Source organism: Notamacropus eugenii, chromosome 4 (genome assembly GCF_028372415.1).
Source record: "Notamacropus eugenii isolate mMacEug1 chromosome 4, mMacEug1.pri_v2, whole genome shotgun sequence".
NCBI classification, from domain to species: domain Eukaryota; kingdom Metazoa; phylum Chordata; class Mammalia; order Diprotodontia; family Macropodidae; genus Notamacropus; species Notamacropus eugenii.
In genome coordinates this window covers 444,426,253-444,440,792 of record NC_092875.1, presented here as the reverse complement: position 1 = coordinate 444,440,792, position 14,540 = coordinate 444,426,253, and the positions used below count along the sequence as shown (strand labels likewise).

The 14,540-nt window shown below is 35.0% G+C and overlaps 1 protein-coding gene across 7 annotated transcripts in view; it reads right to left on the bottom strand.

The window, feature by feature from the left end:
* Positions 1–14,540, bottom strand: part of MCTP1 (multiple C2 and transmembrane domain containing 1) — a 725,942-nt gene that overhangs the window by 278,476 nt on the left and 432,926 nt on the right. For 3 of the 7 annotated variants that reach the window (XM_072606122.1, XM_072606125.1, XM_072606127.1), the window contains exons 7-8: positions 8,144–8,203; positions 434–508 (exon numbers count right to left, since the gene is read on the bottom strand). The exons of 2 other annotated variants lie outside the window; for them this stretch is intronic. In XM_072606122.1, coding sequence (XP_072462223.1) covers positions 434–508; positions 8,144–8,203 — 135 coding nt within the window. The remainder of the gene's footprint in view (positions 1–433; positions 509–8,143; positions 8,204–14,540) is intronic. 2 more of the 7 variants (XM_072606124.1, XM_072606123.1) reach the window with 2 other exon arrangements.

Below are 14,540 nucleotides of genomic sequence, written 5' to 3'. Positions count from 1 at the left end.
CTCCTTCCTCTTCTCCTCTCCTGTTCTCTCCTCTCCTCTTTTCCCCTTTCCTTTCTTCCTTCCACCCCTCCCTCTCTGCCCTTTAAAAACAAAAACAAGCAAAAAATGCAAGAGCAAAAAACAAAAGAAAAACTAACCACCACCAAAAAAGCCAATTATTTTTGCACTGGTTTACTGAATCATGATGCCAGGTAACAATATAGTTTCAGAAATTCAGATGAAATAGACATTGACATGTCTTGCAATTTCAACCAGCAGGATTTCAGAGCAGATCAGTGAATTAGTTCAATTTAAATGAGTGTTAATAAATTATTGCCTTTCATCATGCTATAAAAACAATATGGAGAAGGAGATAAATTTTTAGCAAGGTCATCTACAGTCAGTGTGCTGCTCATATGAGCTTAGAAAGGGGAAATGGAATGGTACGACTTACTTGTATATTTTGGCAACAAGGATTCGGTGGATCTCTGAAGAAGCCCAAGGCTGGAAATGCAGGGGTTCTGTAGGTCTGGATTGAAATGGATGGTCAGAACTATATGAGGATGTGAACAGTATGCCTATCCATCCCGAATCTCCATAAGTGCTTGAATCATCTTCATAAAACAATTTTCAAAAATACTGTAGCACTGCTTTCTAAGGTAACAGAAAACTTCTTGTAGGACAGAAAAGATAAGCATAAGCAAAATAGATACACGATGGTTACTGTTTTCCTTTGGTAGGATGATTCAGTGGAACTGGGATACTAATCTTCCATTGTGATAATGGGACTTGGTCAGCTCCTACTGAAGTCCTACAAAGCTGGCTAGGTTTCAAGTATAGTCCTACTAATGTACAGTACGTCCACTTTTTGCCAAATGGACTGTTGCCAACTGACTGCTGCCAATGGACCAGTCTGGAGAGGCTCATTACTGAGATGATGAGGTATGTGATTAGAGTGGCTCCTAAAACCATTAACTAACTGGAAGGGGGAACTATCTTCATGAGAAGAGGGTTCCCCATTTCCTACTAGGTAGGTCCTATATTGCCTGAGTAAATAACAGATTCCTGAAGTATTAAAATAAGAATAATCGATGGTCAAGGACTTGTGGGGTTTACAGATAAAAGATGCAATGACCAAGGGAATAAAATTTAGGTTTCATTCCAAAACAAACCAAAATGGCAAGGAGAGATTTGAGAGTGCAATGGTGTAGAGAACAATTTCTTTAATCTCAAACATTATTTTTTTTTAAAAGCCTATTTTGTATCTTATGTAAAATTACATGAACGAAAACCTACACAAGGGTGAGGACTCCAACATGATTGTTTGCTACTGGGTTATACCATGAGGAGACATTACACAATCACACAAACAGTGCATTCCAAATAGATGCAGGCTGAGAGTAAGTATGTTTGACTTAAAGAGACATAAACAAAGTAACAACAACAACAAAAAAATAGCACTCCTAACCTCAAATGAAAGCAGTAAAATATCTGGTCTAATAATAATATAAAGAAACTTAGAGTGGACCCAAGCAAGAAAGATAGGGAGGAGCAAAGGATATTGCAGAGGGAACGATTTAATTGCCTAGTGTAATCAGAGATGGTAGTTAAAAGATGATATGAGCAGACATTTAGATTCAGGATACAGAAATCTCCTGAAAAGAAAGATGCAGATGGCGTCATCAGATTTAGTGATATGGATAGGGAGGAATAAAGTGGTCCAAAATCACCCTCTAGGCTATTTTGGAAGGTAGACTAAGTTATAATATCCTCAACAAAGTCATTGTTCCAGAAAGCCAACTCTGTAGATCTAGAAGTCATTTTATTCATATCCAACTCTTTGTGACCCTATTTGGGGTTTCTTGGCAAAGATGCTGGAGTTGTTTGCCATTTCCTTCTCCATCACATTTTACAGATGAGAAAACTAAGGCACAAAGGATTAAGTGACTTGCCCAAAGTCATGAGAGGAATTAAATGGGAGAGATTTGGATGAATATGCTATGAAAGCCTTTGTATGTGTTTTTGTTGGGGATGGAAGCTCAATTCCATGTGGACAGTCTCGGGCGGGTAAAGGTGGGAACTTCTAAATCTTAGAGTTCTCATGAGGCCCCCCAGAAAACAGCAGGGAATCGAGGAGTGAGACCGAGCTATCTCGTGTATTTCCGCCTCTTCCCATGAGAAACGTGATGGGAGGAGCATCCCCGCCCTCGAGACTGACCTGGATCTGGGCACACCTATTGTTATCTAACAGGCACGGTATTCAGGTGCAAACTACGTGGCCAGAGAGCTTAATTAGGGTCAGGAAAGCCTGAAGGTGCTCTTAGCGTGGGAGGGGCCCTTACAGGACAGAAGGCGCCTCTTCCCTTTTCCTCTCTTCGCTCTCCCCTCCCCCTCTCTCCCCACTTCCACTTCTGCTTCCAATCTCTCACTGTAAGATCTTTGCCTCCTTGGGAGATTTCTCTCTCTCTCCTAAGGAAGAATTCCCCCTGCACATGTAACCGAGACCCTGAATAAAGCCTAACCCTTGTTCAACTCCGGAAAGTCTCTTCTCTCATACGTTTATCTGGTTTGGCCAGCCGAAGACCTGGGACAGGTAAGGTAAGACTCGGGTAGCCCTCAGGCCTCTAGGCCTGGCATGTTTTCTATTTACTCATTTGTATGCATGCTGTTTTCCCTTCAAGAGGGTAAGATAAGGCCAAGGACTCTGTTTTATTTATTTACCTTGTGATATTACTGGACCCTAGTACAGTATCTGGAATGGAGTAAGTGCTTGGGGCAGCTAGATGTGGGATAGAGCATCAGGCCTGGAGTCAGGAAGACATGAGTTCAAATCTGAGCTCAGACACTTACTAGCTGTATGACCCTGGGCAGGTGATTGAACCCTGTTTGCCTCAGTTTACTCATCTGTAAAATGAGCTTGAGAAGGAAATGGCAAACCACTCCAGTATCTCTGCCATGAAAACCCCAAATGGGGTCACAAAGAATCAGACTGAAGAAGAAAAATAAAATGCTCGGTTATTGGTTAATTGATTGATTAGATTGGACAAAGTATATTATGCCGGTAGGAAGTGAACTGAGAATTGGTTTCTTAGCACAGACTTCCAGAGCTTGATACATTCTTATGTATTTTCAGAGTAGAGAAATTTTAGAATTTGGGCTATTAACAATCTGATAAAATGTCAGTATATTTACAAATCTGTGATTTAGTTGGTGTAGGCACTTTCTTTATCAACTAAGACCATGATCTTTACAGTGGTATTAGTACATCAAATCTTAAAGAGCTGTCCGAGGCTCAGAGAGGTTCTGGGACATACCCATGAGGTAGCTAGGTGGCGCCACAGTGCACAGAGCACTGACCTGGTATCAAGAAGACTCAAGTTCAAACTCAGACACAGATGGACCTCCTGTTTGCTCAGTTTCCTCACTGCAGGATGAGGATAGTAATAGCTTCCTCACTGTGGAATGAGGATAATATTAATACCTCCCTCAGGATTACTGTGATGATCAAATGGGATTGAATAAAATAATATTTGTTAAATGTTTAGCACGGTATCTAGCACACAGCAGGCAGTTCACTTCCCCATGGTCCCAAGTTAGATATGGGATTTGAGCCTAGTTCATCCTGACACTAGGTCCACCATTCTCTCAATCCCCTTCAATGCTGCCTCTTAATTTACTGGCATATTATTATTATTAAAAAAATATTTTACCAAATAAGCCTTACCCAATAGGCCAATTATTTCCTGATTCTGAATGCAGGTCAAGAAAATAAACCAATCTATTTAGCTTTATTATATGGCAAGAGGGAAAGTCAGTGATATTCTTCCTACAACATCTTTATTTTCTAATAATCCTTTGCTTTTGTTACCTTTGATTCATTCTTATGTCTGTCTAGCCCTTTTATATAATCACCTAGACATTATAAAATTAGTGGGAAAGATATTGCTTGGGTGTTTACAATGAGGCAGTATGCCTGTTAAGAGCCCGTTTTCCCTCTATTTTCAGCACAGGGCTACATGTGCCTTTATTTAATCAAGTGACCCATGAGACACTTTCCAAAGAAGAGATAATGACAGCTTTAGTGTGACTGTTTTGTGCTATGAACACCCATACTTATCAAAGCATGGGGCAATTATCAGCTCCATCCCAATCACAGAAGCTTTCTGTCTTTCCCTTTTCCTACTAAGCTCATTCCAGTGAATTGCACCCCGATGATGCGCTCCAACAAGTGGATTGGCAGTTCATCCATCTTTCAATGCAGGGCAGCCTTTTACAACAAACCTCTTTAGTACTTTGTCCAATTTACTTTTAGAACCCTAGTCTTATGAAAAATATTTGATCTTTTATTTTCCTTGGAAGACTATTCTCCAATACAGTGATCCTCAATGGAGCCATTTCCTTTATTTGTATTCTGAAATTTTCCTTATAATATTTACTTCTATCTAATTTAACAAAACAATTATTAAATCTTGGTGGCATCAGAACACTGCCAAGTGCTTGCAGAGGAAACAAACTTTAAATGAGAACCAGTCTAGTGGTTGATATGGTACACGAAGATGTAACCAAAAATTAAAATAATGTGTAAGTATATTAGCAAGGTACAAAATGTTTTGTCCAAGGTCTGAAAGGGGACCATAGTATTTGTAATTTTACTGTCAACTACTTCCATAATGAATTGAGATGTTCTCTAAAAGTCACATATCTTTTTTTTAAATAAACCTCAGTTTTAATAACTGTAAAAAGGGAAATACTATCTTCTGACAGGCTGCTTATCTTTCCCATTAATACACTTGATACCTCTGTGAACCAAACATTGAATTGCTTAATTTCCTGTAATGGTCTTTTTCTTGGTCAATGTGTCCTGTTTATTTCCTACAATGTTATATGTAAACTACTTTTTTTTAAAAAAAAGTCATCTTTGGTTAGCATTATGTCTTAAAGGCATTTGAGACAGATAGTTTAGGATAATGAGTGACTGATAAAATTACAATGAAAAATTATCTGGAAAATCACAATCCCTTGGTGAGGCTCAGATTAATCTAAACCCAAATCTCACTTTATTTTAACTTTTTTTCTCCAAAATTATAAGCCTTGTAGATCCATCAAAACTCTACTTCAATTCTTTATTTTTTGAGTTTTATTTAAAAAACACAATACTGTAAAACTGCTTTTCAAACATGTGCTGGTTTTAAGATGTTAGGGTTTATATGGACCATTTTTATTTTTAGTCCTTAAAAAAAGTTATCTCCCTGACAGGCTAAACAAAAAAAAAAACATTTCACCAGGATTTAGTATTTTCTTAAATCAACTGATGGACACTCTAAACCCAACTTATTCCTTAGTTAAATATATTTCAGCTTTTATTCTAGGTTCTTTTTTCCTAGGTATTTTCTTCCTTTCATGTGAGAAAGCACATTCCTGATTCAAGATTGCCTACAATATTTAAGACTTTTGGCCTTCTGAATACTTCCATATTTCTATACGTTTGTAGCAAAACAAAAAAGAAAGGACCAAAGTATCACTTGATAAAAGAGAAGTGATATTAATGATCACACTGACTCCTGATCACGTATATACATGCTCCATACTTGCCATTTTTAAAGAAGAATCTTGAACTACTGATTTTCTGAATAAGGAAATCAATATGCTGAACATGAGAACTTCATTGTGTCTTCCAAAGCATTCATACATCACGGACTTAAGGAAATACTAGAAAAATGCCACACAATGTGGGAGGCATTTAACAGGGAAACCACAAAACCACACTTCGATACAGGCATAGTTTCTACGTTTCATAATTAGCTTACATGGACTGCTACCCTACCTACTCATTTAAATATTTAAAGAACATCTAGAGCAAAGTATGATGTGGATGACAGTCCTCAGGAAACTAGGTTGCACATGACCTGAGTGTGGGGTGAGAAGTCAAGAAGTCTTGAGTTCAAATGCTGTTTTTCAGACGCTTATTAGCCGTGTGACTCTGGGCAAATAATTTAACCTCTTAGCCTCAGTTTTCTCATTTATAAACAGAGGAGGTTGAGCTTGGCCTTTAAAGTCCCTTCCAAATCTAAATCTATAATTCCTGCTCTCACATTAAATAGTTATATGATGTTGGGCATCCTCTCTGTACTTCAGCTTCTTTATCTATAAAATAAAGTTGGACTAGGTTATCTCTACAGTTCCTTCAAAGTCTAACATTTTACGATCTCTGAGGAAAACCCACACCAGGTGTTCAGAAAGACATTCTATTAAACCTCAATGATCAATCGAAGTTATTGCTTTTAATTATGTTTGGTACAGAAAACATTAGCCAGTTAAGAGTGTTAGGAAATGTCAACGGACAACACTGGAAGATTAGAATCCATTAGAAATACTGAAAGTTGGAAGGGGGGTGGTAAAAAATTGGCATTTGATAGGTAATAAATGGGGAAACCCACCCCATCATTCAGAGCAGCCTGTAGAAGAGGAATAATATTTAATAGTATATCATTAGTAAAATCAAACAGAATTTTCATTCATTTTTGACTTTTGCACATATATTATGTTAGTGTGTGTATACAGATATGCATATATACATATACACATATATACATACATGTGTGCATGTATCTATTGTGTGTGCACGTATATGTGTGTATATGTGTGTACGTGTATGAGAGAGGTGGGGGAATAGAAGGAAAGAATAGTCTGGCCTGATATCTTAGATAATGCGGTTAAGAGTATTATTCATTTTGAATAACTAGCAAAATAAAGCAGAAATGACAATTTTATCAAAGCCTTTCAATAATGTTAAGGATGTTGAATAATTCAAAAGATGGGGGGCCCACATCTAAAATTATTCTCAGATGAAATTATCTGGACAATTTAAGAAAATGAATAAACAAACTGGTCACTTCATTTACTTCAAGAAAGTAAGTGGAATAACTAAATACCAGAGGTCACTTATCAAGAAACCTTCAATGAAATGATGAAAAAAATAAGATCCTAATCCTCAAGTTATCTATGGTCACTGAAAGTCTAAACAAGAGTTCAGCCAGGAAGGGGAACAAATCCCATAGTCTCATTTACTTCTGAGGAGGAGGGACCTTCACTTTTATACCAGTCAGCTCACAGCTCTGCCAGATCACTGACATTCTATAGTACAAGAGCTGTGTTGGGCCTAATCTCTTTAGAATTTAGAATTTGGCCTTTAAAGTTCCTTTCAAATCTAAATCTATAATCCCTCTATAATTTAGAAACTCTAAAGAGATTAGGTCCAACACAGTTTTTATAGTACAGAATTACAATTTAAAGGATCTGAATGCTCTTTGAGGACCAAAAAACCCCAAGAAAATATCAGTATTTCCACCACGATTTCTAACACTATGAAATGGTGTCCCATATGTAAATTTCAAAGAAAGAAGAAAGCTCGTAGAGGGAGGAAATTAGTAATCAGGACAGAGCAAAATGTAGAATTATAGTGAGGAAAGTTGGATGATGGGGCTCAGAAAAAAGTAAATAGTGTTGAAGTGAAATCTCTTATTTTGAAAAATTCATGCATAGAGGTCTCATTTTTCTTTTCTTTCCTTAAATACAAAGCATGCTATAGGTTTTTTTTTAATTTAATGAGACATTTTTAAAATAAAGAAATATGGACTGTGCAAAATGTTTCAAATAATGCATAACTGGCCTAAAATTTCTGTGGACTAAGTAAAGACATTTTCAAATAAGGGTGAGCTCTAAAACTTTAAGTAAAATATCCATGTCATGGCAGTAAAAATGCACCCAAAGCCCATTTTTTGAGCAGCAGAAAGATGGAACCGTAATGGCCCCTCTATATCAGATCATGTTATTACTGTCCAAAGATCTCATATTAAACTAGATGTAATGGAATAGGTTACCAGAAGGAACCAAAATCCTTCATCAGTTCTGAATTTGTGACAATATTCCTTCTTCAAAGAATTCAGTTCAAGGCAATGAGTTTTAGAAGTAATATAGTGTTTTAGTCTTTAGGAATGAGGAAATTAAAAGGGCATTAAATTTAGGTGCCATAAATGACTTAGTATTCAAAATGAGGGTCAATCAAGAACATGAAACAGCATCTTTGCCAGTTTGTGTTGAAACAGTCAAGTTTTCTAGGCCAAAACAAAGAATCAAGAGCAGCGATATAACATTCAAACATTACCCTCCACCAGAAAGACTTCACTGAGAAATACGATCCAAGCACTTCATTTTCTGAGAGTTCCTAGAAACAAACAAATATTTAGCTAAACTCTGAGTATGTTTCAGGAATATGTTAACAAAAAAAACCCAAAAAACCAAAACCCAAACCAAAAAAACCTATGCTTTCTGCAAGTGTTCTGAATGCTCTTTGCATCTCTCCTGAAACAGACTAAGTTTTTCTCGTCAGTGACACTGAGGTTCAGAGATGAGTTTTTTTTAAAAAACTTACTTGGATATCATCCATTTACCATTTCATTCTTGGGGACTCTTCAATAAATCTCTTAATCTCTATCACTTGCATTATAAATAGTTGAATTATTAATAACATTCAAAACAATTTGTTTTTCAGGTACAATAAAACTCCTTTTTTTTAAAAAAAAAAAGATTCAAAATTATAGGCCTCCAGAGCATATAACATATGGCGTCTTACCCTTCTGCAACACTTCCATAAACTTTTAAAGTGATAAAATTTTTCTTTTTTTTTCACTGAGGAGATAGTATTCAGAAGTTTGTATGGTTTCATCAAGAAAATATGCTGATATTGTGGAAGTAAAATAGGGCTTGCCTCCTTGTTAACATTCAGACCTATCCCACTACAGTGTTAAAACTGATGCCCAGGAGAGACCATTTGTGGTCAAACTAATGCAGTCATATTAAGTCTGACACTGGAAACAATTCATTAAAAGAAACATTGAAAAAATTCTTTACTGTTCTAAAGTAAGCTCAGATGTCAGAAAAATTCAGTAATTTATAGAATTTAAATATTACTCTCCAAATCATCTCTCATATTCTCTCATATAAGGGCTTTCTCTCAGTGCTAAAGGAAACATTTAATTAATTACAACCTTATTGTAAGGAATTAGACATAGGATGGTGATAATGAGTCATAGGCTGGTGCAAGAGTCTGTGATTATGGTTATCATTCTTAAGATGAAAGTTAAAAATCTGAATGTCCCATCAAAAATCAGGTCAGGAAATGCCAACAACATTAAAAAGGTAAGTGCATGTATGTATGTGTGTGTGTGTGTGTGTGTGTGTGCATGTAAAACTGATCCAATAGATTTTTTATTTAATTTACTGACATAGTGTTCAGTAAAGTGGAATGCCCATTGCCATACTTCCCCAGAGAAGAAGACTTCATTTTCAGAAAATACCTCTTAGAATGTACGCTCTTTGAGAGTAGTGTTTTTTTTTTTTTTGCTCTTTTGTATCTTTGTATCCCCAGAATTAAGCAAAATACGAGGCTCATAAAAAGCACTTAAAATGCTTATTGCTTGATGCATAGTTAGTTATCTAAGTCATCCCTTGTACTTGAGTCGAACTTCAGTAGTTCTTCATAATACTAAAATGGCTAAGTTCTTCAAGTCTATGCCAGTAGCGTCAAGCTCAAATAGAAATGGATCCCTGTGGGACACTCACTCAAGAGTTTCGCAGGTGGTGCATTTGACATCTCTGCAGAGTGCAAGTAAAAGTATAAATTCTAACAGGCCTTACCAAATTGATAGGTCTTCAAGTAGGGATAGGCTCAGGGATGTCTGTCTTCTTGACTAGAGTATGAAGACACTTATCACCAGAAGGGGTACGACTTATTGGTGGATACTTTGGCCAGAGAATCTGCACTATGTGCTACCAAGCCATGGGCGGATTCCTTTTGTGCAGGTGCAGAGTACCAGCCCAAATGAAATCTCAGATCATTTGAAATTCTGAGTAAGTATGATGTAACTCATTTCTTTGATAGTACTCAGCAGTCTTCCGTTAGAGAGGTAAAGTGGAGCTTTTGAAAAAACTTGTTTAACGAAACACTTTCGAATTTGAACATTGTTGATAATTTGAATGTGAATACTGTTGAGTTTATTTGGAAAATCTTTATTCCTAAAGGTTGCCCTCATCTTAGAACCACAATACAGCTTCCTATTTCTCCTTAAATGGTAACACACTAAGGTGTGTTTTCTGACTTAAAGAATACTACCTTCTTGTGACAGACTACTGAAAGTAAATTCTAATGGTTCTCATTGGAATTTTTAGTTAAAAAAATACACCATATATCCTTTTATTTTAGTGTGCATTATTAATATTTCTATTCTCCATTTCTTTATTAAAATATATAAAGTGTTGATAAATGTACACTATCCAAGATAAATAAGGAACCAATTCAAATATATGAACAAGAGCTATTGCCTAATAGATAAATGGGGAAAAGATATGAATGGTGTGTTCTGAAGAGAAATCTAAAGCATTAACAGCCCTATGAAAAGTGCTCCAAATCATTAGTAATTAAATTAGAGAAATGCACATTAAAGAATTCCAAAGTTTCACCTCACATCCATTAAATTGGCAAAAATCACACACACAAAAGAAACATGATAAAGAAACAGCACAAATTAACATACTATATATGCAGTTTAGAATTCATCTAGTTATTTTGAAAAGGAGTTTGGAACTGTACTCCAAAAAGTCACTAAATTCTTCATACCTTTAGATCCGGCAATGCCACTGCTAGGCCTATACCCCAAAGATACCAAAGAGAGATAAAAAGATCAGTATGTATGAAAGTATTTATAGCACCTCCTTTTGCAATGGCAAAGATTTGGAAACTAAGAAGGGGTTACCCATTAATCGGGTATGGTTGAATAAACTAAGGTAAATAAATGTAAAGAAAAAGAATTTTGGAAAACTTAACTCTGATGAATGGAATGATCAACCATGATTCCAAAGGATTGATGGTGAAATATACTACCTACCTCTTGACTAAGAGGTGATGAATTGAAGGTGAAAAATGAGTCATATATTCTTAGATAAGACCAACTGGAGATCTGCTTTGTTTGACTATGCAGATATGATACAATGAGGTTTATTTTTCTTTTATTTTGGGGGTATGCTTTAAGGAAAGGAAATAAAGATTGAGAAAGAACTGATCAACAGAAACATGTAGAGAATGATTTTACGTATGTATTATACACACACACACACACACACACACACACATATTTGGATTTAATGGTAGCCATCTCTAGGTCAGGGGAAGGGGAAAAAAGAAAATAGAGAAATTTACATAATTTCATTATATATTTAAAAGGAACAGCAAGTAGTACGTAATAGATGCACTGTTTAATTATATTTTTGTTATATTATGTTGTACAGTATTATGGAAATGCTTATTTTATTCCATAAATTAAAAATAAATAAAAATCTAAAAAGAATAAAGAACAGATAAAGCCATGAGGATCATTGAAGCATTAGAAATATATAGAAGAGGACAAAAATATACATCAAGGAAAACAGACAAGTAAGGCAGCGTTGAAAATAACATGATGCTTTTATTATATAGGGTGTCCTCCAAAAGTCTTAGTGTAGTTTCAAACTATTAAAGCTTATAAACTTAAAAAGAAAAGCAAACTTTTGAATATAGATGTACAACTTCATAGGCAATCTTTTTCTGTTCTGCTTTGTATTTGAACTCATATTATTTGGTATTCAAGTCACAATAAAAATGTTTTAAAATATACTATGTGCAAATTATGTTTTGAAAATTTAAATCTTTGTTAAAAAATTCAAATGAAGCTCCATGATAAAAATGGTAAATTTCCAAGAATCAATGTTTCTTTTGATAATGAATTTGTTAAGACAAGACAAGAGAGGATCTTGGGCTTATAATTTCCATTTAAAGTAGTGATTCAAGATAGTAATTAAGTCAGCTTTTTTTTTAAAAAAAGACTTAAAATCTGTCAAATTTCCTTGCAGGTTAAATATAAGTAAGTGGCAACTGTTCAAGAATGAATTTCTTCTCTCTCTCCCTCAATTCTAAAGACAAATCATCTAATTTCTCATATTAATTCAGAGGATATCTGCATAATTACATTTCCCTCCCTGCTTCTAGGAGGTACAAAATAGAGCAGATAAAATGAGAATCCTAGAGATTTTTCTTTAATGCTTAAAATTTAATATTTGAATTTGGTTAGGTCTAAAGGCAAGAAAAAATTCAGCCATGTTTAGACCTACTAAGTCCTTAGGCCATAATTTACCTGGTGTGTTTAATTATTTCTATCTTTCTTCATTAGCTACAATTCTTGTGTCATTTTGTAGCTGACGTTCTCACATAAATTTATGTCTTTTCTTCAAATAAAACTACTTTTCCCTGTGAAATGCTATGGCATGCCTTGCCCTGTATAAGTGTAAAATTCATAGTGGGGCTGTCAAAGGTTTCTTTTATTTAGTTTTTCTCAAGATGTCCCCCAAACACCTGGCATCATGATAATACTTTTAACTATTGATTTCATTACAAAATAGAGGAAAACAGAATCATCTACCTATGCATTTCAGGGTAATGTCTTTTAAAATCATAAATGTGGATTTTAAAAGTTACTTTTAAAGTCCAATCAAGAAAAAAAGTTTTTTATTGAAAACACTAGTTTAAGCATGTCTATGCTAAAATTGAAAAGTAAAAATAGCAGAAAGACAAAGCAAACAAAATCTCCCCATGCCAACACCTGATGAATACACTTACTGAAGCTGATGGGATGAGGATGCCAGTACTTTTTCTCTGGTCTTTTTTATGTTAATTCTCAAAATGTAATGATATCTATTTTTAAAAATCCATTTGATTCCTTCTAGCCTCTACAACCCAAACCTCATCTCAAACCAAATAAACTCTCAAAATGAAGCACAACAAGCTAATTAGCAATAATTATTTTTCAAAGATCAAAAAGGGTCCTGAGGATCCTTATGTAATTACATCTTCCCTACTTCTCTCCTACCTTTCTATGAACCCAATAAGCAACAAAAGTATTTCAAACAAATGAATAAGCATATATGTATATATATAGCACTCTGACAATCATAAGATACTTTTAAAAAAGTCACCAATAATTATTAGTATAATTCCCTTAATTATATAAATTTATCAGCAGTAGAAAAATATGAGCAAAGGCTATTATTTCTAAGTGTTTATGAACTTAAAGCTGTTTTCTGTGTACAAAACACATAAAATCATAATCAGCATACATATGTTGTAAATAAACTAGTCATTATATTTGTATTAGGAACAAATTGGAGTAGGATTCAGATTCTTGAAAAAATATTTTTTATAACTATTTAAATACAATTCTAACATCTTGAGCACATTAAAATATTTAGCCCAGTCCATGGGCTAAATTTCTAACCCTATTCCAAGTGGCATTTGAAATTCCTATCTTTTCAATACTGTTGAAATATAAGAAACAATTCATGTCTGCGGGAGTGTCTTTTTCAGAAGCACAAATGCCCTCTATCAACACAAGATAAGATAAAGGAACTGGCCAAAAATATGTATAGTCAGCTTGAATTTGCTGGAGTTCACTTCTTCAGTTCTAGCCCTTAATGACTTCTCCCACGTTAGATGAAGGTACCATCTACTTAAACAGAGATAACTGAGATGAATAATAAAAATCTATCCACTTCAAATTCTTCCAGTTTCTTGAATATGATTTACCTTTTCATACACTTAATGCAAAAATTACCCCCTCCAAAAGCCTGACTTATCCTTTTAAATATTACTGAAAAGGGACAGTCTTCATTCCCCAGAGGAGCCAGCATGCAGTTATCCTCAGCACTACTTGGTTGACCTTTTATTTTTCTACCAAATTCACCTTAAGTCATTTTCATTTTTTATTGCTGATGAGACAATGAGAAGTGGATAGTCTATGAAAGCAAGAATTTTTTCATTCCAGAGAATTTAACCTACTCTCACCATCACCTCTCCTCCCTGCAAATGCACTCACTGCAACTTCACAATCACTCATTTTTGAATGAGAGGACAATGCAACCTATGAAACAGAATTCATGTTTGCCTCCCTTACTCTGGTAGATGGCACGACTTCTTTTTTCTTTTTTAAGTCAGTCTAGGTTGCCTCTTGTTATGTTGGAGAGGCCTCCTCCTCAATGTTAATAAGGCCAGCATGCAGAATAATGCATGACGACCTTGCGAAAGGCAAATCAGCGACCACACAATTAAACATCTTTAACTGGGCACAAAGACACCATGTAATCCAGCCACTGCTGAAGACGATACTTTTGTCCTTTCACTTTGTGCAAAGTCATCCAGATCTGTTCCCACAAGAGTCTACAACATTTAAAAAATTCAGCAAAAACAGTGAAATAAGAATAGCGATTTTTATGGAAAAACTTGCCCCTCCCTCCGTTATAACTCCTAATAGACAAAAATGTGTGATGTTTTGTACTATGGGAAATATTATTTAGATCAAAATGAAAAATAATAAATACAAATTTTAATCAGAGTGTTTTATGTGGGAAGAATTAAGTACCTTCAACATTAAACATAAATAACATATTTTAAATAAATTTTCTACTTTATTGTAGTTTGA